Source organism: Anomaloglossus baeobatrachus, chromosome 5, assembly GCF_048569485.1.
Source record: "Anomaloglossus baeobatrachus isolate aAnoBae1 chromosome 5, aAnoBae1.hap1, whole genome shotgun sequence".
Lineage (NCBI taxonomy): Eukaryota > Metazoa > Chordata > Amphibia > Anura > Aromobatidae > Anomaloglossus > Anomaloglossus baeobatrachus.
The window spans coordinates 22490554-22513036 of NC_134357.1; the positions used below are offsets into that span (position 1 = coordinate 22490554).

General features: G+C 41.9%; 1 protein-coding gene across 1 annotated transcript in view; it reads right to left on the minus strand.

The window, feature by feature from the left end:
• The window catches only part of LOC142312584 (alpha-2-macroglobulin-like protein 1), a 105437-nt gene extending 84315 nt beyond the window's left edge, over positions 1–21122 (minus strand). The window contains exons 1-7 of the mRNA XM_075351573.1: positions 21011–21122; positions 16614–16698; positions 16257–16359; positions 13767–13884; positions 10150–10259; positions 5123–5287; positions 3460–3657 (exon numbers count right to left, since the gene is read on the minus strand). Coding sequence (XP_075207688.1) covers positions 3460–3657; positions 5123–5287; positions 10150–10259; positions 13767–13884; positions 16257–16359; positions 16614–16698; positions 21011–21122 — 891 coding nt within the window. The remainder of the gene's footprint in view (positions 1–3459; positions 3658–5122; positions 5288–10149; positions 10260–13766; positions 13885–16256; positions 16360–16613; positions 16699–21010) is intronic.
• Positions 21123–22483: the final 1361 nt, after the last annotated feature.

Sequence of the window (22483 nt, forward strand, 5' to 3'; positions counted from 1 at the left end):
TAATACTGCTCCTATGTACAAGAATATAACTACTATAATACTGCCTCTATGTACAAGAATATAACTACTATAATACTGCTCCTATGTACAAGAATATAACTACTATAATACTGCTCCTATGTACAAGAATATAACTACTATAATACTGCCTCTATGTACAAGAATATAACTACTATAATACTGCCTCTATGTACAAGAATATAACTACTATAATACTGCCTCTATGTACAAGAATATAACTACTATAATACTGCTCCTATGTACAAGAATATAACTACTATAATACTGCTCCTATGTACAAGAATATAACCACTATAATACTGCTGCTATGTACAAGAATATAACTACTATAATACTGCCCCCTATGTACAAGAATATAACCACTATAATACTGCTCCTATGTACAAGAATATAACTACTATAATACTGCTCCTATGTACAAGAATATAACTACTATAATACTGCCCCCTATGTACAAGAATATAACTACTATAATACTGCCCCCTATGTACAAGAATATAACTACTATAATACTGCCTCTATGTACAAGAATATAACTACTATAATACTGCCCCTATGTACAAGAATATAACTACAATAATACTGCCCCTATGTACAAGAATATAACTACTATAATGCTGCCCCCTATGTACAAGAATATAACCACTATAATACTGCTCCTATGTACAAGAATATAACTACTATAATACTGCCCCCTATGTACAAGAATATAACTACTATAATACTGCTCCTATGTACAAGAATATAACTACTATAATACTGCTCCTATGTACAAGAATATAACTACTATAATACTGCTCCTATGTACACGAATATAACTACTATAATACTGCCCCTATGTACAAGAATATAACCACTATAATACTGCTCCTATGTACAAGAATATAACCACTATAATACTGCTCCTATGTACAAGAATATAACTACTATAATACTGCCCCCTATGTACAAGAATATAACTACTATAATACTGCCCCTATGTACAAGAATATAACCACTATAATACTGCTCCCATGTACAAGAATATAACCACTATAATACTGCTCCTATGTACAAGAATATAACCACTATAATACTGCTCCTATGTACAAGAATATAACTACTATAATACTGCTCCTATGTACAAGAATATAACTACTATAATACTGCTCCCTATGTATAAGAATATAACTACTATAATACTGCCCCCTATGTACAAGAATATAACTACTATAATACTGCCCCCTATGTACAAGAATATAACTACTATAATACTGCCCCTATGTATAAGAATATAACTACTATAATACTGCCCCCTATGTACAGGAATATAACTACTATAATACTGCCCCTATGTACAAGAATATAACTACTATAATACTGCCTCCTATGTACAAGAATATAACGACTATAATACTGCCCCTATGTATAAGAATATAACTACTATAATACTGCCTCTATGTACAAAAATATAACTACTATTACACTGCTCTTATGTACAAGAATATAACTACTATAATACTGCCCCTATGTACAAGAATATAACGACTATAATACTGCCCCTATGTATAAGAATATAACTACTATAATACTGCCTCTATGTACAAAAATATAACTACTATTACACTGCTCTTATGTACAAGAATATAACTACTATAATACTGCTCCTATGTACAAGAATATAACTGCTATAATACTGCTCTTATGTACAAGAATATAACTACTATAATACTGCTCTTATGTACAAGAATATAACTGCTATAATGCTGCCCCCTATGTATAAGAATATAACTACTATAATACTGCTCCTCTGTACAAGAATATAACTACAATAATACTGCCCCTATGTACAAGAATATAACTACTATAATACTGTCTCTATGTACAAGAATATAACTACTATAATACTGCCCCTATGTACAACAATATAACTACTATAATACTGCTTCCCATATATAAGAATATAACTACTATAATACTGCCTCCCATATATAAGAATATAACTACTATAATACTGCCCCTATGTACAAGAATATAACCACTATAATACTGCTGCTATGTACAAGAATATAACTACTATAATACTGCCCCCTATGTACAAGAATATAACCACTATAATACTGCTCCTATGTACAAGAATATAACCACTATAATACTGCTCCTATGTACAAGAATATAACTACTATAATACTGCCCCTATGTACAAGAATATAACTACTATAATACTGCCCCCTATGTACAAGAATATAACTACTATAATACTGCCTCTATGTACAAGAATATAACTACTATAATACTGCTCCTATGTACAAGAATATAACTGCTATAATACTGCCCCTATGTACAAGAATATAACTACTATAATACTGCTCCTATGTACAAGAATATAACCACTATAATACTGCTGCTATGTACAAGAATATAACTACTATAATACTGCCCCTATGTACAAGAATATAACTACTATAATACTGCCCCTATGTACAAGAATATAACTACAATAATACTGCCTCTATGTACAAGAATATAACTACTATAATGCTGCCCCCTATGTACAAGAATATAACCACTATAATACTGCTCCTATGTACAAGAATATAACTACTATAATACTGCTCCTATGTACAAGAATATAACTACTATAATACTGCTCCTATGTACACGAATATAACTACTATAATACTGCCCCTATGTACAAGAATATAACCACTATAATACTACTCCTATGTACAAGAATATAACCACTATAATACTGCTCCTATGTACAAGAATATAACTACTATAATACTGCCCCTATGTACAAGAATATAACTACTATAATACTGCTCCTATGTACAAGAATATAACTACTATAATACTGCCCCCTATGTACAGGAATATAACTACTATAATACTGCCCCTATGTACAGGAATATAACTACTATAATACTGCCCCTATGTACAGGAATATAACTACTATAATACTGCCCCTATGTACAGGAATATAACTACTATAATACTGCTCCTATGTACAAGAATATAACTACTATAATACTGCTCCTATGTACAAGAATATAACTACTATAATACTGCCCCTATGTACAAGAATATAACTACTGTAATACTGCCCCTATGTACAAGAATATAACTGCTATAATACTGCCCCATATGTACAAGAGTATAACTACTATAATACTGCCCCTATGTACAAGAATATAACTACTATAATACTGCTCCTATGTACAAGAATATAACTACTATAATACTGCCCCTATGTACAAGAATATAACTACTATAATACTGCCCCTATGTACAAGAATATAACTACTGTAATACTGCCCCTATGTACAAGAATATAACTACTATAATACTGCCCCTATGTACAGGAATATAACTACACCTTGTTTCCATGAATATAACTAGTTTAATACTGCTAATAAACTGTATACCCCGCCCTACGCAAAGTGCCTGTTTTCTTACCAAATAATAGAAGCGGATGATTCTGCAGGATTTCCTCATTTCGCTCCGGATAATATTATACCGCACTCGTATGTGCACCTCTTGGCCACATGGTATGATTCCAGAGATGGGTTCCAGCCTTATAGAACTGAGAGCTGCACTGTAATAGGGGCGCACGTATTGTGTCACATCAGCTGTGGTGATATTTTTTATGAACCCCTAAATATGGGAAACAATAGAGCGAGGACATATTAGAACAATATTTAGAAAGATGACATTTGAGACAAAATGACTATATGCACATGTATTATTGCTATTACGTTTATTGACTTTTCTCTGCACCCGTTTCCTGTATCCTTGCCTGCCGTCTTTACACATGTTATAGTAACTCTCTGTCACAATGACTATAGGAAAGCGGGGCATTCAGGGCTCCTAAACTGTTTCTATGCTATCCCTATCCTCAGGGATACTCCTGATGGTGGAGAGGCCGGAGTCTCCTTCCTGGCCCTGCTTCTGAAAAGTCCTGCTCTGATTCTCCCTCCCCCCAGGTAGGGGTGGGAGAGGTGTGTGATTAAATCTCACAGATAAAGATAGACAAGGGGAAACCAAAAGTCACACAGCACACACACACAAAGCTAAAGACAATAGGAAGTTCAGGAGGAAAACAAGAGCAGGAAGCTACAAAACAACAGGGGTAAACTCCCCAATCGCATCAAGCAATTAGCGCAACCTTCACCAATAATGATTAAACCTCACAGATAAAGACAGACAAGGGAAAACCAAAAGTCACACAGCATACACACACACACACACACACACACAGCATACACACACAAAGCTTAAGACAATAAGAGGTTCAGGAGGAAAACAAGAGCAGGAAGCTACAAAACAACAGGGGTAAACTCCACAACCGCATCAAGCAATTTGCGCAATCTTCACCAATAATGATTAAACCTCACAGATAAAGACAGACAAGGGAAAACCAAAAGTCACACAGCATACACACACACACACACACACACACACACACACACAAAGGTTAAGACAATAAGAGGTTCAGGAGGAAAACAAGAGCAGGAAGCTACAAATCAATAGGGGTAAACTCCACAACCGCATCAAGCAATTAGCACAACCTTCACCAGTAAGTCTGGAACAGCACACCTTACAGACAAACATAGAATAAACCATAGCTGGCATGGGTGGAAGGTTTCAACCAGCATAAATAGGAGGGGAGCAGATGTGATAGGTCTCCCCACCACATGTGACCAAAAGAGCAAGGAGACCAGCAGACTCTTGCTAGCCTGCCTATGAATCAGCGCTCAGCAAGTGATGAGGATAGGGACCGTGTTTTGTGCAGCAGCCCATGGAGTGCAAACTCCAGCCCATTGCAGGGAGGGTAGGGATGACATTTTTGAAAATATTTTTTGTATAACTTAAAGAATCTAGTCCGAAGGAGATTCATTAACAACATCAAATTAGATGGAGCTATTAAGATTTGCACTTGACACTAAATGTTTTGCGATGCCGTGGTCTGAGCACATTCGGCGCGGTGTTTTACCTGCAAGAAACATCAAATATGAGAAGACACCAGAGCTCCACTTTTTGAAGAAAGAAACACAATTGCATACATTGACTATAAAGATAAGACTAATAGATGACACAAGAAGATCTTAGAGTCTCTTACCCGGATTTTGACTTGGCCATTCCAATCTAATGTGTCCAGACTGAAGTGCGCTCGCCCCGTCTCATCCGTTATTTCATCTATAAAGCACTCGTGGTTTTTAAAGGTCACTTCAATAGATAGCAGAATGGCATCAACTGAGATGCCAAGCACATTGTGCACTGCCAGCTACAACAGAAAATAGGCATTACATGACCACCATTATCCTACACAACATAGGACTCTATTCTATCAGTCTAAAGGACCTGACAATCTGCTGCAGTAACGTTGGGATCTATAACTGTTGAGGATAAGAATTGAGTAACCACAAATACTTAATTCAGCCATTTCATAGACTCAGGTATATAGTTTAGTAAATGTAAATTAACACATATTTATGAATGCTCTTGTTTCTTACTAACACATATATATGTATATTTAGTGTATTTTCCTTAACACAGTATATATCAGTATACAGTCATATGAAAAAGTTTGGGCACCCCTATTAATGTTAACCTTTTTTCTTTATAACAATTTGGGTTTTTGCTATTTCAGTGTCATATATCTAATAACTGATGGACTGAGTAATATTTCTGGATTGAAATGAGGTTTATTGTACTAACAGAAAATGTGCAATCCGCATTTAAACAAAATTTGACAGGTGCATAAGTATGGGCACCCTTATCAATTTCTTGATTTGAACACTCCTAACTACTTTTTACTGACTTACTGAAGCACTAAATTGGTTTTGTAACCTCATTGAGCTTTGCACTTCATAGGCAGGTGTCTCCAATCATGAGAAAAGGTATTTAAGGTGGCCACTTGCAAGTTGTTCTCCTATTTGAATCTCCTATGAAGAGTGGCATCATGGGCTCCTCAAAACAACTCTCAAATGATCTGAAAACAAAGATTATTCAGCATAGTTGTTCAGGGGAAGGTACAAAAAGTTGTCTCAGAGATTTAAACTGTCAGTTTCCACTGTGAGGAACATAGTAAGGAAATGGAAGAACACAGGTACAGTTCTTGTTAAGCCCAGAAGTGGCAGGCCAAGAAAAATATCAGAAAGGCAAAGAAGAAGAATGGTGAGAACAGTCAAGGACAATCCACAGACCATCTCCAAAGACCTGCAGCATCATCTTGCTGCAGATGGTGTCACTGTGCATCGGTCAACAATACAGCGCACGTTGCACAAGGAGAAGCTGTATGGGAGAGTGATGCGAAAGAAGCCGTTTCTGCAAGCACGCCACAAACAGAGTCGCCTGAGGTATGCAAAAGCACATTTGGACAAGCCAGTTACATTTTGGAAGAAGGTCCTGTGGACTGATGAAACAAAGATTGAGTTGTTTGGTCATACAAAAAGGCGTTATGCATGGAGGCAAAAAAACACGGCATTCCAAGAAAAGCACTTGCCACCCACAGTAAAATTTGGTGCAGGTTCCATCATGCTTTGGGGCTGTGTGGCCAATACCGGCACCGGGAATCTTGTTAAAGTTGAGGGTCGCATGGATTCAACTCAGTATCAGCAGATTCTTGACAATAATGTGCAAGAATCAGTGACGAAGTTGAAGTTACGCAGGGGATGGATATTTCAGCAAGACAATGATCCAAAACACCGCTCCAAACCTACTCAGGCATTCATGCAGAGGAACAATTACAATGTTCTGGAATGGCCATCCCAGTCCCCAGACCTGAATATCATTGAAAATCTGTGGGATGATTTGAAGCGGCTGTCCATGCTCGGCGACCATCAAACTTAACTGAACTGGAATTGTTTTGTAAACAGGAATGGTCAAATCTACCTTCATCCAGGATCCAGGAACTCATTAAAAGCTACAGGAAGCGACTAGAGGCTGTGATTTCTGCAAAAGGAGGATCTACAAAATATTAATGTCACTTTTATGTTGAGGTGCCTATACTTTTGCACCGGTCAAATTTTGTTTAAATGCGGATTGCACATTTTCTGTTAGTCCAATAAACCTCATTTCGATCCAGAAATATTACTCAGTCCATCAGTTATTAGATATATGAAACTGAAATAGCAAAAACCCAAATTGTTATAAAGAAAAAAGGTTAACATTAATAGGGGTGTACAAACATTTTCATATGACTGTATGTAACTTGAAGATGGCTGCCACATCCTGTCTACACCCGGGATGATGAACAAAGAAGACATTCCTAAGCCTGGACTGACCAATCAAGAAGAGACTATGCTAATTTCTATATGTCCTGAGTCCAGCCTGCGATACTTGATTGGACTGTATTTTGGCTACACCCTTCACTTCTCAAGAGCTATAGAAAAGTTTCAAACAATAAAGACCACTTGGTCAGTGCCCGTCATGAAGATAGTTATAACTGACTCGTTGTCCGTTATTTAGTCTCTTGTGCACACATGACAATATAATTTGAAACAGCGGTCACATCCTGAGGGACCGCTTGAGTCTCATCATCATAATCATCATTTCAGTCTAACTCCATACAACACAGACATCCTTTAAGTGGAGTCCATAGGGTCTCTTCACAGAGGGGTCTCTTCACAATTATTAGTCTGTGTCATGTAACTGTACATTTTTGTGTCTCTATTAGGACAATAAGGTTTATTTTCCATGTGAACTCAATAAAAATTTATTCATTTTACACAGTTCAGCAAAAGAAACAGCCATTACCAACACCAGGTCAGAAAAATCTTTGTAGTGATAATGTGATCATGGAGATTCTGTAAGTGCTCATGTACCGCCCCACGCTCGGCTGCAGCCTAGCCGCTCGGATCCAGGCTCGTTGGTTGGTGGCTCGAGCGCCTCCGGACCCGGGGTCACTTCGCTCTGAAAGGATTTGCTGGCGCTACTTAGGGGGGTGGTAGGAAGGTGTACAGCCGGAGCCGTGTTTGAGTTCGTGACACCACCCACGGGATGTGGTGAAGGTGTAGACACCACCGCTGCGGTTACGGGGCACCCGGGGGAGATGGTGATACAGCAAGATGTTAACCCCTCCGTGGGCAGGGATGATGGCCCCGGGACCCGTTGGGGAGAGCTGGGCGGTGCAGGGTGGTGTGCTGCCGGATGGCACTGTGGTACTCACTGTTATTGACACACACAAGTCTCTGGTAAACAAAGTTGATGGTGGTCGGTGTCCGCAGCCGGCTGCGTCTGGTCCCCCACCCGGTTCGGTGGTCTTTGCCTTTCTCCTGCACCGTGTAGAGTATGTGTAGACTGCCTGCGCTTCAGCGACGGAAGTCTGCTCCCCGGCTTTGTATATGTCGGAGGAGCCCATTTGCCCGCAGACGCTGGCCCATGGGATCTCTCTGCCTGTGCGCTGGCTTTCTATCCCCCTCAGTGGGCTGTTGTCTTCAGTCGGAACTTGGGTGGGAAAGGACCTATAGTCCAGACTGCAATCAGTGAATTATCTTAGTCCAGTGGATTCTGGACCTCGTTTCAGGGTCTGAGTACCCCCCTGTGTGCTCCGGTTTCCGAGTCGGTTCCCCGGGTCGATACCTGCGGGCCTGTCCCAGTCCACCACGGTTCCGATGAGCCGTCTTCCCGGCTCCTGCAGGCTAAGGCCACCATATGCCTCCTAGTCGAGGTACCAGGGCTCCGACCCCGGCACCTGTCAGTCTCCTTCACTCCTCAGACCACTCACAACTCAACTGACTACTGACTGTTTCCTGCCTCAGGCCCTCTGAACTCCTCAGTGGGCGTGGCCAACTGCCTGGCTCCGCCCCCTGGTGAGTCCATTAAGCACTGAGGGAGGTGACTAGGGTTTATGGTTTGGCTGGTGTTACCTTGTGTGGGACTGGTGTTGTGCGGGGCGCTATCTGTGACTACCTGGCTAGTCCAGGGCGTCACACTCATAGGATGCAGTGCTTTGTGGAGATGGGGACCGTAATGGGGTCTGAAAATACCCCTTTTCTGTTGGTAGAAAGTTATGACCAACATGTATTATATATTTGTCAAATAACTCACAGAAAAGGGAGATAAATGTAAAAAAAAAAAATACAGAAACAGCCATTGCCAACATAAGATTAGATTACCAATGCACTAGCAGGATGCAGCAAGCCCCCATGATAAAGGTGAGAGCAGAAGAGGTGCAAAATACTGATGAAAAAACCACTTAAAACCTACCAATTAATAGAGTAATGGCTTCTAGTATTAGACATTCACACAGATAAGGCTTGCATTGGGCTCAAGTCACACAGGTACATGCGATGCACAGTGCCTGGCTTACAGACTATTGATGATGCTCATACTATTAGATCAGTGGGGTGCCCTTTTTTATAGTGCTAGGTAGCCCACCTGATCTAATAACATGGGCATCATCAATTGGCTGTAAGCCAGACACTGCACATTACACGCCCTGATTGGCGCCCTATACAAACCTCATATGTGTTCATGTCTAATACTTGCTGCCACTTCCTCCATAAATTGGTAGGATGTAAGTGGTTTCCTCATCAGTATTTTGCACTTGTGCTGCCCCCACTTTTATCATGGGGACCTACTGCTTCCCGCTAGTGCATTGGTAATAGTAGATGTGGAGGAGAAGGGGGTTAACATTGGGCTGCTATCATAAGGAAGAAACCAGATGATGAAAGTAATCTTTATTACGCGTTTCAGAGAATAAATCTCCTTCAGAAAAAAAAAAATCACAAATATGACCTTATGTTGGTATCGGCTATTTCTGTGATTTTTTTTTAAATTTGTCCTTTTTCTGTGAGTTTTTGACACAGTTGCAATACATGTTGCTCCTAAATTTCTACCAACAGAAAAGGGGTATTTTCAGACCCCATTACGGTCCCCATTTCCACACAGCACTGCATTCTATGAGCACTTACAGAATCTCAATGATCACTTTATTACTACAAAGATTTTTCAAAAACTACAGTATTGATCATGAATAATAGTTTTCAAGTGCTATGATCCCATTTCTTTTGGACATCTGAAATATTTCTATATTTAAGGTATTTTGCTGGATCGATCCCTAAGCCTATATATTCCCAATTTAATAATTTATGACATAGCGATAAAATATGCTATGTAAATTTTATTTTAACCATTCCTTACTGTTATGTTATATGGATATCCACCCTTGTAAAAAGAATCCATTTCTTCAAATGATAAGATCACATCTACACATGAAATTGAGACTTCTTTAGTGACAGAGAACTGGATTCCTGTAGAGAAAAAAAGTTTACAGAAATATATTGACGATGGATTTTAATGTCCCATACCTAGTAAAGTTAGGCAAACGTGCCCATTATGGAAAGTCCGGCTCTCTATCTTAGGTTAGGGCTACATGGTGACAGATGTCATGCAACAGCAATTATCCAACAAATCTCAAGGCCAGAAAGATTTGTGTACATTCCTGTTCCATGATCAAATTAGACCTATGATTTTGATTTGACTTAACAAAGAAGAGTTCAAATTCAAAGACATTTCACATACGAGTCATATGCGACTTCAGTTATGTGGGGGAAAAACGTATACGTCTTTTGATTAAAAAATTCTGTAGAGTTAGATTTTTTGCCACGGTCATATTACTATATACAGTGATGAGCAAAAGGGTAACAATGTTTTGCACTTTTGACTTTCAGGCTCCATATCTCACCATCCTTTACAGCTTTGAGCGTGAGACAACCTTCATTCTATAGACAATCATCTTGGCTATCTCATACATATTGTAAATGTGTTTTGCAGCTATTTAGCATATGATTAGTTATTCAGATTCTTGTCATGTCACTGCATTGTTACTGTTTTGTTTCTAATAATCTAACTTTAAATTTTTATTATTTTGTTAATATTTTATAAATCCACCTTTTGTCATGTCTCGACGAAATCTGATCCCAAGGTCTCTTCTACATGGTCCCAATATTGGTGCATACTGGTCAGCTCACTTGGTGTCATGCTAGGTATGGGGAAGTATCACACGTACGATGACAGGGAAGGGAAAACAGTGTGTCTAGGGAAAGGGGAGATGGTGACCCCTGAACAAACCTTTCACTGGCCTCTGGCTCCCCTGACCACCCTAGGTTCTAGGTTCTGCACCTATGCGCCGAGCAGGATACCTGACTCTGGCTGACCCTAGGTAGGGAACTGATGGCATGAGTACTTAGGCAACCCCACTAAGCTCCAAAAAAGACAGAAGGGGCACACACAGGAGAAAACACATGAACAACTTATTTCCAGGATGACTTAAGGAGAGGTACAGTAATGAACAACAATGTTTCTTCAGATGGATACAAGCCGACTGCTTGCATCCAAAGCCTGTATAGGTTTTTAACTTTATCACCAGCAAAGACCAAGCGGAAATGAGAGTATTAAAGACATGAAGGGAAGTGCTGCTGATTAACAGCTGAAAGGTGAGGAAATCCACAGGGTCCTAAAGGGAAAAGGATTAACCCGAAACAGAGAAGAATAGAATGTCAAGGAGCAGTTTATGTAGCCAAAGGCTGTGACCTTCTACAGCCGGACACCACAGGACCGTCCGTCAAGGCGTGACACACCCGTGATACTTGGGTATGTATACAGCTTTTTCTTCAACTCTATCCACAAGTGGTTGGGGGCCAATCCAGCACCTCTACTTCATTGTCATTGAACCATTTGTTTACTAATCTTGACGCAAATTCAAAACATTGTTACCCTTTTGCTTGTCATTGTATTGTTGGCCACAACACCATCCCAGTCACTGTCATGTCCATCAATTCTTTTTTTCTTCAATTTTTGACGTTGTAATGTGCCAGCAAGAAAAAAATAATATTTTACATTTTTATACTTTTTTACGTTGTTTTTTAATTTAACCTAATTAAATTAATTGTCACACAATAACCTCAGTGGATTCCCTTGTATAATGACCCACCCCCACCTACAGCACGTCAATGCTATAACTCCTGGGAATTGAGGTCATCATTTTATGCATCCACAAAATCAAGAGGATTAGACGAAAAAATATTTCACAGGTTTTTCTTTTTTCTTTTTAAGTGTATTGTTTATTTAATTTTTATTTTTTTCCTTTTTTTTCTGTATCTTAAGAAACTTGTCAGAAACACATTCATACTCTGGCCATTAGATCACTATCCGCATAGCTCTGAAATACAAAACAATGCTGGGATGACATGGATATTGTTTCCCCCTATGCTTCTCTGCCAAGTTGTCCGTGATGTCATTAATTTTCATGGGATCAACTTGAGCACCGGGAGAAAGTTTTCTGTATTTTAGTCCTATTGCAGATCACAGATATCGCTTTAAGCAATGTGTAAAAGGAGTTGACCAGGCTTACAACACAGAGAACGTACCCTTAGTACAGAATATCTATAGCAGATCAGTGGGGGACAAGTTCTGAAGAACGTTCTCCCATGCTTAATGTAATGTATACCAAGAGCCAATTTTTAAAACCAAAAAGCCCAGACCACATGTTGCTGGTGCTGCTGTCTTAACTTGCCATCATGGCTTTAGCATCTCTGGACTTGTCTCCCATTCTTGCAGTGTCTCTGGACATGTCTTCCATGGCTGCAGTGTCTCCAGACTTGTCTCCCATGGCTGCAGTGTCTCTGGACTTATTTTACGTGGCTGCAGCATCTTCATACTTGTCTTCCTTGGCTGCAATGTCTCAAGACTTGTCTCCCATGGCTTCAGGATCTCTGGACTTGTCTCCCATGGCTTCAGGATCTCTGGACTTGTCTCCCATGGCTTCAGGATCTCTGGACTTATTTTCCGTGGCTGCAGCATCTCCATACTTGTCTTCCTTTGCTGCAATGTCTCCAGACTTGTCTCCCATGGCTGCAGTATCTCCAGACTTGTCTCCCATCTCTTCAACATCTCCAGACTTGTCTCCCATGGCTTCACTGTCTCCGGAATTTTCTCCCATGGCTTCAGCGTCTCCAGACTTGTCTCCCATGACTTCATCATCTCTAGACTTGTCTCCCATGGCTTCACAGTCTCTGGACTTTTCTCCCATGTCTTCAGCGTCTCCAGACTTGTCTCCCATGGTTTCAACATCTCCAGACTTGTCTCCCATGGCTTCACTGTCTCTGGACTTGTCTCCCATGTCTTCAGCATCTCCCGACTTGTCTCCCATGGCTTTAGTGTCTCCATACCTGTCTCCCATGGCTGCAGCATTTCAGAACTTGTCTCCCATGTCTTCAGCATCTCTAGACTTGTCTGCCATGGCTTCAGTATCTCAAGACTTGTCTCCCATAGCTTCAGCGTCCTCAGAGTTGTCTCCCACTGAGCACATCAGGGACATCATTGGTCAGTGATTACACAGGAGCTGCCAGCAGCGGCTCTTGATGATTTTCCCAAGTGCATTCAGAAAGGCAGACCCTTCCTCAGACGACTAATAACCTCAGTGATAGCAGCCGAGGCTGGAAGTGCCGGGATTTCTGTGCATGGAGCTCATACTCCAGATTGAAGAAATCAAAATATTTTTAAAATTCTTTCTCCATTTTTTCATCATTTGTAGATCAGTAACGTTTCTATCTCTCCTATGATTTCCATCATCCCACAACTTTTCCTTCTTAGTGTTTCCCTTTCAGTTCTGGGTAGTGCATACTTTGGTCATCTAGCTAGTAAGGCTTTTATCACGACTGTTCAGGTGACACCACACGCCTCCGCCAAGAAAATATAACATTACCTTGCCCATAATAAATAAATCAGTTAATATTCCAGAGCCGGAGTCCTCTCACCTGTGCCATCTTCTATCAAATCTGCTCTTATCACCACATTCAAATACGTAATATCTGGATTATTAATATTCAGTTGGGATGTTTTGATTTCTATTTCGCAGCATCCGGTTTCGTCAGTCTAGTAACAAAAAGACGGCATAAAAAGGCAAAAATAAGGAATTCAAAAATGTTATTATAGAGGGACGTAAATTCACAGTCATCATCAATTCACCATGAGCAATTATCCTCTAGTTTTAAATTTTGGAAACTTATTCGGGTATTAGGAGCTAACATACCAAATGCGGGGATATGGTTCTGCAGTAAAACATTGCTTAACAATCAGTGAGATTGTCATCTGCTCCATTCTTCTGTCCCGATATTATCATCCTAAATAAATGGTCAATTTCTACTGAAAGTATTTTTGTGCAAACGGACGTTTTCCATCTAATTGTCAGTCGTGACCTTCAGTTTACCAAATAACGTCCAGTTGGTGTTTTGGGTCTTTGTTTTCTCATGGAAAAATGGAGTAAAAAATGTTTCTATAACTATTGGCCAAAAGTTCAGTAGGGGAACCATTCAATCGTCAATGTTTCCTGGTTTATTCTCATGTCCATGGCCAGATTAATTAACCATAAAGACAATTGGTTACCTAAGAATGTTACTGTTTTTTTGGGGCAAAATATAAAATTGAGAACGGGTGGTTTAAGTCTCAAGGTGGCTGTGACGATACACCACTAGGTGTCAATAATCACAAACTCTGCAAAAAGTCACTGTAGTGAAGTCAATAATCAAAAAATCCCTAGTTATGAGCTAGCATAAAACACCAAGAAAAAGGGGATAGTGATCATGACAATTGTGTGAAGTTAAAATGCTGAATTTTATTAAAGAATTATGTTGAAAATTCATTGAGTGCATCCTGAGGAAGATTTACGCACGAAACGTGCGTCGGGGTATGCAGCAAACAGGACCACCAGACCACACATTAATGTAGTGGACCTTTCTTATACATTCTATTGTAAACACTGGATATTTAATACGATTGTTATTATATCTAAAAGACAGCTTGGATCTGATCTAGCACTTTATAATATGCCACCAGAATTTTCACCTTTGATATAATATAAGTCTACATAATTAATTATTATCTGGTAAAATTTAATGAGTGGCCTTTGCACTAAGCACTTCATTTTCCTGTTTTGTTGCTTCTAAAATAAGGGAATCTTTGTCCAGAAATTGTTTTATATAATGCAATTTGAATTTTTGACGAATTTCTTTAATAAAATTCAGCATTTTATCTTCACACAATTGTCATGACCACTAGGTGTCATTAGCAGCAACTAGAGAAAGGGAAGTCAAAGAAGCCAGTGGTCAGAAGCCAGGAAGTCACATATGGAACACAGGGGGAGAGCAGAGCAGAGATCAGGGTACAAGCCAAAGGTCAGAAGCCAGGTAAGGTACAGGGAGCGAGCAGAGTCGAGATCAGGGTACAAGCTGGAGGTCAGAAGCCAGGAAGTCAGGTAAGGTACACAGGGTGCAAGCAGAGTTGAGATCAGGGTACAAGCCGGAAGTCAGAAGCCAGGAAGTCAGGTAAGGTACACAGGGAGCGATCAGAGACGAGGTCAGGGTACAAGCTGGAGGTCTGAAGCTAGGGATTGACGTCAGAGTCAGGGGCATGGGAAAAAATTGGTAACAAAGGTCTGGGGTAGGGAGACAAGATCAGGACAACTATGCACATGTGAGCCAAAGAATTCACTGCAGAGCAGTAACTACGACTGGCAGTGTTCCAGGTGAAGTTGCTCCCTAATGAAGCTGAGCACTCACCCAGAACAAGGCACCTGAGATCAGGCCCCTCCCAAGACCAGCGCAGGACCCATAGGCTGGGAAGCAACCCGTCACCTGGAGCATAATACAGAACATTGGCTCTGCTGGAGAGCAGAGCACCGTGGATCATGACAGTGGCGACACACATTAGATTTACATTGTCCAAAAAGTTCAGCAGGCCATGTAATGTGTAGAAACGTTCATTGGTATTTGTCACGTAAAAAGATGGATCGGGCATGTTGAATTTCAACATGTCTGATCTTTTTGTTTTGAGGGGAGAAATATTCCCTTCTTCCCCATGAAAACTCATGCATGCTTAGCATAACTGAGTGTGCGTGTGTATGGGAAGTTTTTAAGGAATATTTTTCGGCTAAATGAGCTATTGATTGGACCCAATTCAGTTGACATTTGGGATTCTTGCCCCCTAATTATCCAGGCAATGCAAATATTGGTCTCTCATCAAGTCGGAGAACAGAGCTTGGCTCTTATTTTATCTGCAGCCTTGTATTGTCGAAAAGCAAAGTAGCTTGTTGGGGGTCCGCTCTTGGCTCCCTGCACACAGGGGACATGCCACACCAGTGCCCCCTATTAACATTTCTGTGTGAAGTGCTCCAAATCATCTATACCACTATTTCCAAAAGTTATTTAAAATGAAGACAAAATTTTACAATTCTTCTAACAAGAGCTCACCGTTCCACACATAGTAATGCAGTTTTCCTCACTGGAGGACCAATCGAGCTTACGACACAGGACCAATTCCAGTCTTCCTCGTACCCCTTTCCCATAAGTATATCTACAACAAAATTATCAAGATGAAATCAGGAATGGCCGTTGCTATATTTGTCCCACCCAAAAGAGTGTTGGTGTTCACGACCCATTATTAACCGTATGTTTTAAAAGTCAGGATCGCACATTATTGGATCGTGGAGACTTGGTTGTCAAAATGAGGAGAAACAGATGAAATTTGCAATTTTTAAGGACACTAATTGGAGTACACAAGTGAGATCAGAGCCATATATGTTATGCAAACTATTAGGGTGTACTTACTTTCCACAAACTTTCACAGTGAACGTAGGAAAACCACAGTAAATGAGATCAGGTTCACTGATTATGACTTCAAAGCGCGGAAGCACTGAAAAATGAACAAGGTGACAAGTGCAAGTTATGACTAATCCGCGCCTTGGTTTTGTTTAAAATCATGAGCGAAACCCCATAATGTATATGAGGGGCCAGTGTAAGACCCATGGCTGTACCCTCAACTTTTAGGAGAAAAGTTCTCCTTTGACCCCTGCTTAGCTACTCTATATATATATATATATGGCTGTTGTCTCTATAGATCATACCACCCATTTCCCCGACGGGTGAAGGTTCCAAAGATCTAACACCAAAGAAAAGTTTACCAGCGCATAGCAGACCCTACATCCAGTTGTAAGTTATTAAAAAAGTTTCTATTATTACTAGTGATGAGCGAATCTTCTGAAATTTGAATTCACCAGCTTTGAAAAAACTTGGTGAGGAAATTTGATTTGCAGAGAGTTGATTCGCTCCAAATCTAAAATATTCCAGTCTTTTGTTGTCTTGAAAAGACGGGTATGTGTGAAAGAATTGCAGCAGCTCTATAGCCACACTGATCAAGAGAACAGCAGCTGCCAACGATACCTCTATCCCTATTCCTGCCTGACTCTCCTGCCTCACAGACACAGTGACTCTTCTGCCTCACAGGCACAGTGACTCTCCTGCCTCACAGACACAGTGACTCTCCTGCCTCACAGGCACAGTGACTCTCCTGCCTCACAGACACAGTGACTCTCCTGCCTCACAGGCACAGTGACTCTCCTGCCTCACAGACACAGTGACTCTTCTGCCTCACAGACACAGTGACTCTCCTGCCTCACAGGCACAGTGACTCTCCTGCCTCACAGACACAGTGACTCTCCTGCCTCACAGGCACAGTGACTCTCCTGCCTCACAGACACAGTGACTCTCCTGCCTCACAGACAGTGACTCTCCTGCCTCACAGGCACAGTGACTCTCCTGCCTCACAGACACAGTGACTCTCCTGCCTCACAGACACAGTGACTCTCCTGCCTCACAGACACAGTGACTCTCCTGCCTCACAGACACAGTGACTCTCCTGCCACTCAGACACAGTGACTCTCCTGCCTCACAGACACAGTGACTCTCCTGCCTCACAGACACAGTGACTCTCCTGCCTCACAGACACAGTGACTCTCCTGCCTCACAGACACAGTGACTCTCCTGCCTCACAGACACAGTGACTCTCCTGCCTCACAGACACAATGACTCTCCTGCCACTCAGACACAGTGACTCTCCTGCCTCACAGGCACAGTGACTCTCCAGCCTCACAGGCACAGTGACTCTCCTGCCTCACAGACACAGTGACTCTCCTGCCTCACAGGCACAGTGACTCTCCTGCCTCACAGGCACAGTGACTCTCCTGCCTCACAGACACAGTGACTCTCCTGCCTCACAGACACAGTGACTCTCCTGCCTCACAGGTACAGTGATTCTCCTGCCTCACAGACACAGTGACTCTCCTGCCTCACAGGTACAGTGACTCTCCTGCCTCAGAAACATAGTGACTCTCCTGCCTTATAGACACAGTGACTCTCCTGCCTTATAGACAGTGACTCTCCTGGCTCACAGACACAGTGACTCTCCTGCCTCACAGACACAGTGACTCTTCTGCCTCACAGGCACAGTGACTCTCCTGCCTCAGAAACACAGTGACTCTCCTGCCTTATAGACACAGTGACTCTCCTGCCTTATAGACAGTGACTCTCCTGCCTCACAGACACTGTGACTCTCCTGCCTCACAGACACTGTGACTCTCCTGCCTCACAGACACAGTGACTCTCCTGCCTCACAGACACAGTGACTCTCCTGCCTCACAGACACAGTGACTCTACTGCCTCACAGACACAGTGACTCTCCTGCCACTCATATTGCTCTATTGCTCTATGTTGGAGCTCTATTGCATTGATCAATTCAGTAGCTAAATTTCTCTTGATTCATATGTTCATGGCAGTAATGCAGATTCCATTTTTCACATTTTCACTCTTACATATAGCTATTGGATTTTTCAAGTCAGTATTCACACAGCAGTTTCTGCTATTCCATGTATTCCCCTTACATAGTCACTGGTGTGCATACCTTATCTCCCCATAGTGATGTTTTTTTAGGTTTTTGCACCCAGTTCAGACTTAGAATGGAGTTCCAAACGTTATTCCTTATTTATTTCTCCTGCCACTCAGACACAGTGACTCTCCTGCCTCACAGACACAGTGACTCTCCTGCCTCACAGGCACAGTGACTCTCCTGCCTCACAGACACAGTGACTCTCCTGCCTCACAGACACAGTGACTCTCCTGCCTCACAGACACAGTGACTCTCCTGCCTCACAGGCACAGTGACTCTCCTGCCTCACAGACACAGTGACTCTCCTGCCTCACAGACACAGTGACTCTCCTGCCTCACAGACACAGTGACTCTCCTGCCTCACAGGCACAGTGACTCTCCTGCCTCACAGACACAGTGACTCTCCTGCCTCACAGACACAGCGACTCTCCTGCCTCACAGACACAGCGACTCTCCTGCCTCACAGGCACAGTGACTCTCCTGCCTCACAGACACAGTGACTCTCCTGCCTCACAGACACAGTGACTCTCCTGCCTCACAGGCACAGTGACTCTCCTGCCTCACAGGCACAGTGACTCTCCTGCCTCACAGACACAGTGACTCTCCTGCCTCACAGACACAGTGACTCTCCTGCCTCACAGGCACAGTGACTCTCCTGCCTCACAGACACAGTGACTCTCCTGCCTCACAGACACAGTGACTCTCCTGCCTCACAGACACAGTGACTCTCCTGCCTCACAGGCACAGTGACTCTCCTGCCTCACAGACACAGTGACTCTCCTGCCTCACAGACACAGCGACTCTCCTGCCTCACAGACACAGCGACTCTCCTGCCTCACAGGCACAGTGACTCTCCTGCCTCACAGACACAGTGACTCTCCTGCCTCACAGACACAGTGACTCTCCTGCCTCACAGGCACAGTGACTCTCCTGCCTCACAGGCACAGTGACTCTCCTGCCTCACAGACACAGTGACTCTCCTGCCTCACAGACACAGTGACTCTCCTGCCTCACAGACACAGTGACTCTCCTGCCTCACAGGCACAGTGACTCTCCTGCCTCACAGGCACAGTGACTCTCCTGCCTCACAGGCACAGTGACTCTCCTGCCTCACAGGCACAGTGACTCTCCTGCCTCACAGGCACAGTGACTCTCCTGCCTCACAGACACAGTGACTCTCCTGCCTCACAGGCACAGTGACTCTCCTGCCTCACAGGCACAGTGACTCTCCTGCCTCACAGACACAGTGACTCTCCTGCCTCACAGACACAGTGACTCTCCTGCCTCACAGACACAGTGACTCTCCTGCCTCACAGACACAGTGACTCTCCTGCCTCACAGACACAGTGATTTTCCTGCCTCACAGATATAGTGACTCTCCTGCCTCACAGACACAGTGACTCTCCTGCCTCACAGACACAATGACTCTCCTGCCACTCAGACACAGTGACTCTCCTGCCTCACAGGCACAGTGACTCTCCTGTCTCAGAGACACAATAACTCTCCTATCTCCATCAATTTGTATTATTCTCTTTGGTTCACACACTAATCTTATTCTCTGCTTTTCACACACGCACACACACACACATATACACACACACATACACACACACACACATGCACATACGCACACACGCGCGCGCGCACACACACACACATATGCACACACATATAAACACACACACACGCACGCACACGCACACACATGCACGCACACACACACACATACACACACACACGCACACACACACACACACATATACACACACACACACACATACACACACACATACGCACACACGCGCGCACACACACACACATATGCACACACATATAAACACACACACACACATACACACACGCGCACGCACACACACGCACACACACACACATGCACACACACACACACACATATACACACACACACATACACACACACACACATACGCACACACGCGCGCGCACACACACACACACACACATATGCACACACATATAAACACACACACACGCACACACACACACACACATACACATACGCACACACGCGCGCGCACACACACACATATGCACACACATATAAACACACACACACATACACACACGCACACACACGCACACACACGCACACATACACACACGCACAGCTCTCGCATAGCTCTGATGTCCTCTCACTACTCAGATTCACTACATAGGGGCCGCTGCCTTTCCTGCCTCTAAACATCTCAGTTAATCTTCATTACTGTGTTTTAGCAGAATCTTCAGATGAAAGAAATGTACTCACCTGCCTCATCAACCACAAAGGTCTTTATTGCCAGCCCGTTCTCCACAATGATGGTATAGACGCCCAGTATGGGCTCAGTGGTCAATTTATAGAACAAGTCTGCAATGCACATCGTGGTATTCACATCCAACCATTGGAAGATGAAATTACCTTGAGGATCCTTATGTACAAGAATATAAATGATAGAAGGAGAATGAGTGTATGATTACAAGAATGACAATCTGTGACAGCGGCACTTACCACGCCTCGGCAGGGGGCAGCGTCATTTCATGTGCTCCTCTGACATGATGGTGAGGTGTCAATGGGTTTTTATGACAGCCGGGGGTCAGCTGATGACCCGTGTGTCTTTCATTATAATTCTCCTGTGAACGCTGGCCCGTGACCAGCATTCATAGGAGATCAGGATATTGGCTGCGTATAGTGATTCGATAATCGCAGCTTCAAGTCCCCTCTAAGGACTATTAAATACAGGGGGAAAAGTTTTAAAAATATGAAAAAAAATTCAAAAAGTTCCAATCAACCCACCTTTGACCCATTAAAAATACAATTAAAAATAAATAAAAAATTCACATATTTGGTATCACTGCATTTGTAAAAGTCCAATCTATCAGAAGATATAATAAATTAGTCCAGTAAACAGTGTAACGGTAAAAAAAAAATAAATCAAAAAGACAGAATTACTCTTTTTGGCAGCTGTAGCATTGCTATAAAATTTAACGACAATTAAAACATCATACTGTATCTACCCCAAAATAAACGGATCAGTAAAACGTCAGTTCAGGCCACCAACAAAAAGCCATCACACAGCTCCAGATTCCAAAAAATCGTAACATTATGTGTCTTAAAAAATGGTGCTTAAAGCATATTTTCATTTTTATTTTTTTTTAACAAATTACTGAATTTTTTTCACCAACTAAATAAAAATAACTATACATTGTTTGGCATCTGCGTATTCACACTGACCTGGAAAAACATACTGTAAAGTCAATTTAATATGGTAAATAAATAAAAAAAAATATTGTGGAATAGTTTTATTTTTGCAATTTCAATGCACTTTATATGTCTATGTGGACGGAAAAATAAAAAAAGTTATAGCTCTTTTAAGGAGAGTAAAAAATGAAAAAATAAAAAGACAAAAAAATGAAAAATCGCTAGGGGTATAAGGGGTTAATGATGATAGCGTAATTCATCTATGTACCCCCGTATGGCGGGCGGGCACTGCTTGTGTCCATCAATCAAGACATGAATGTTTTATTTCTCTATCATGCAGTTGTACAATAACTCACCTGTAGTTGGATAATAGAGTACTGTAAAAGATAAAAGAGGGAAATTAGTTTCCTATCTAATCGTAGCTCCTGCACAGAAGCAGCAGCATGGAGGACATTATACAGCAGCACTGAGAGGTGTAGATGTAAATAAAGCATGGTGGTGAGAAGCAGCAGCAGCATGGAGGACATTATACAGCAGCACTGA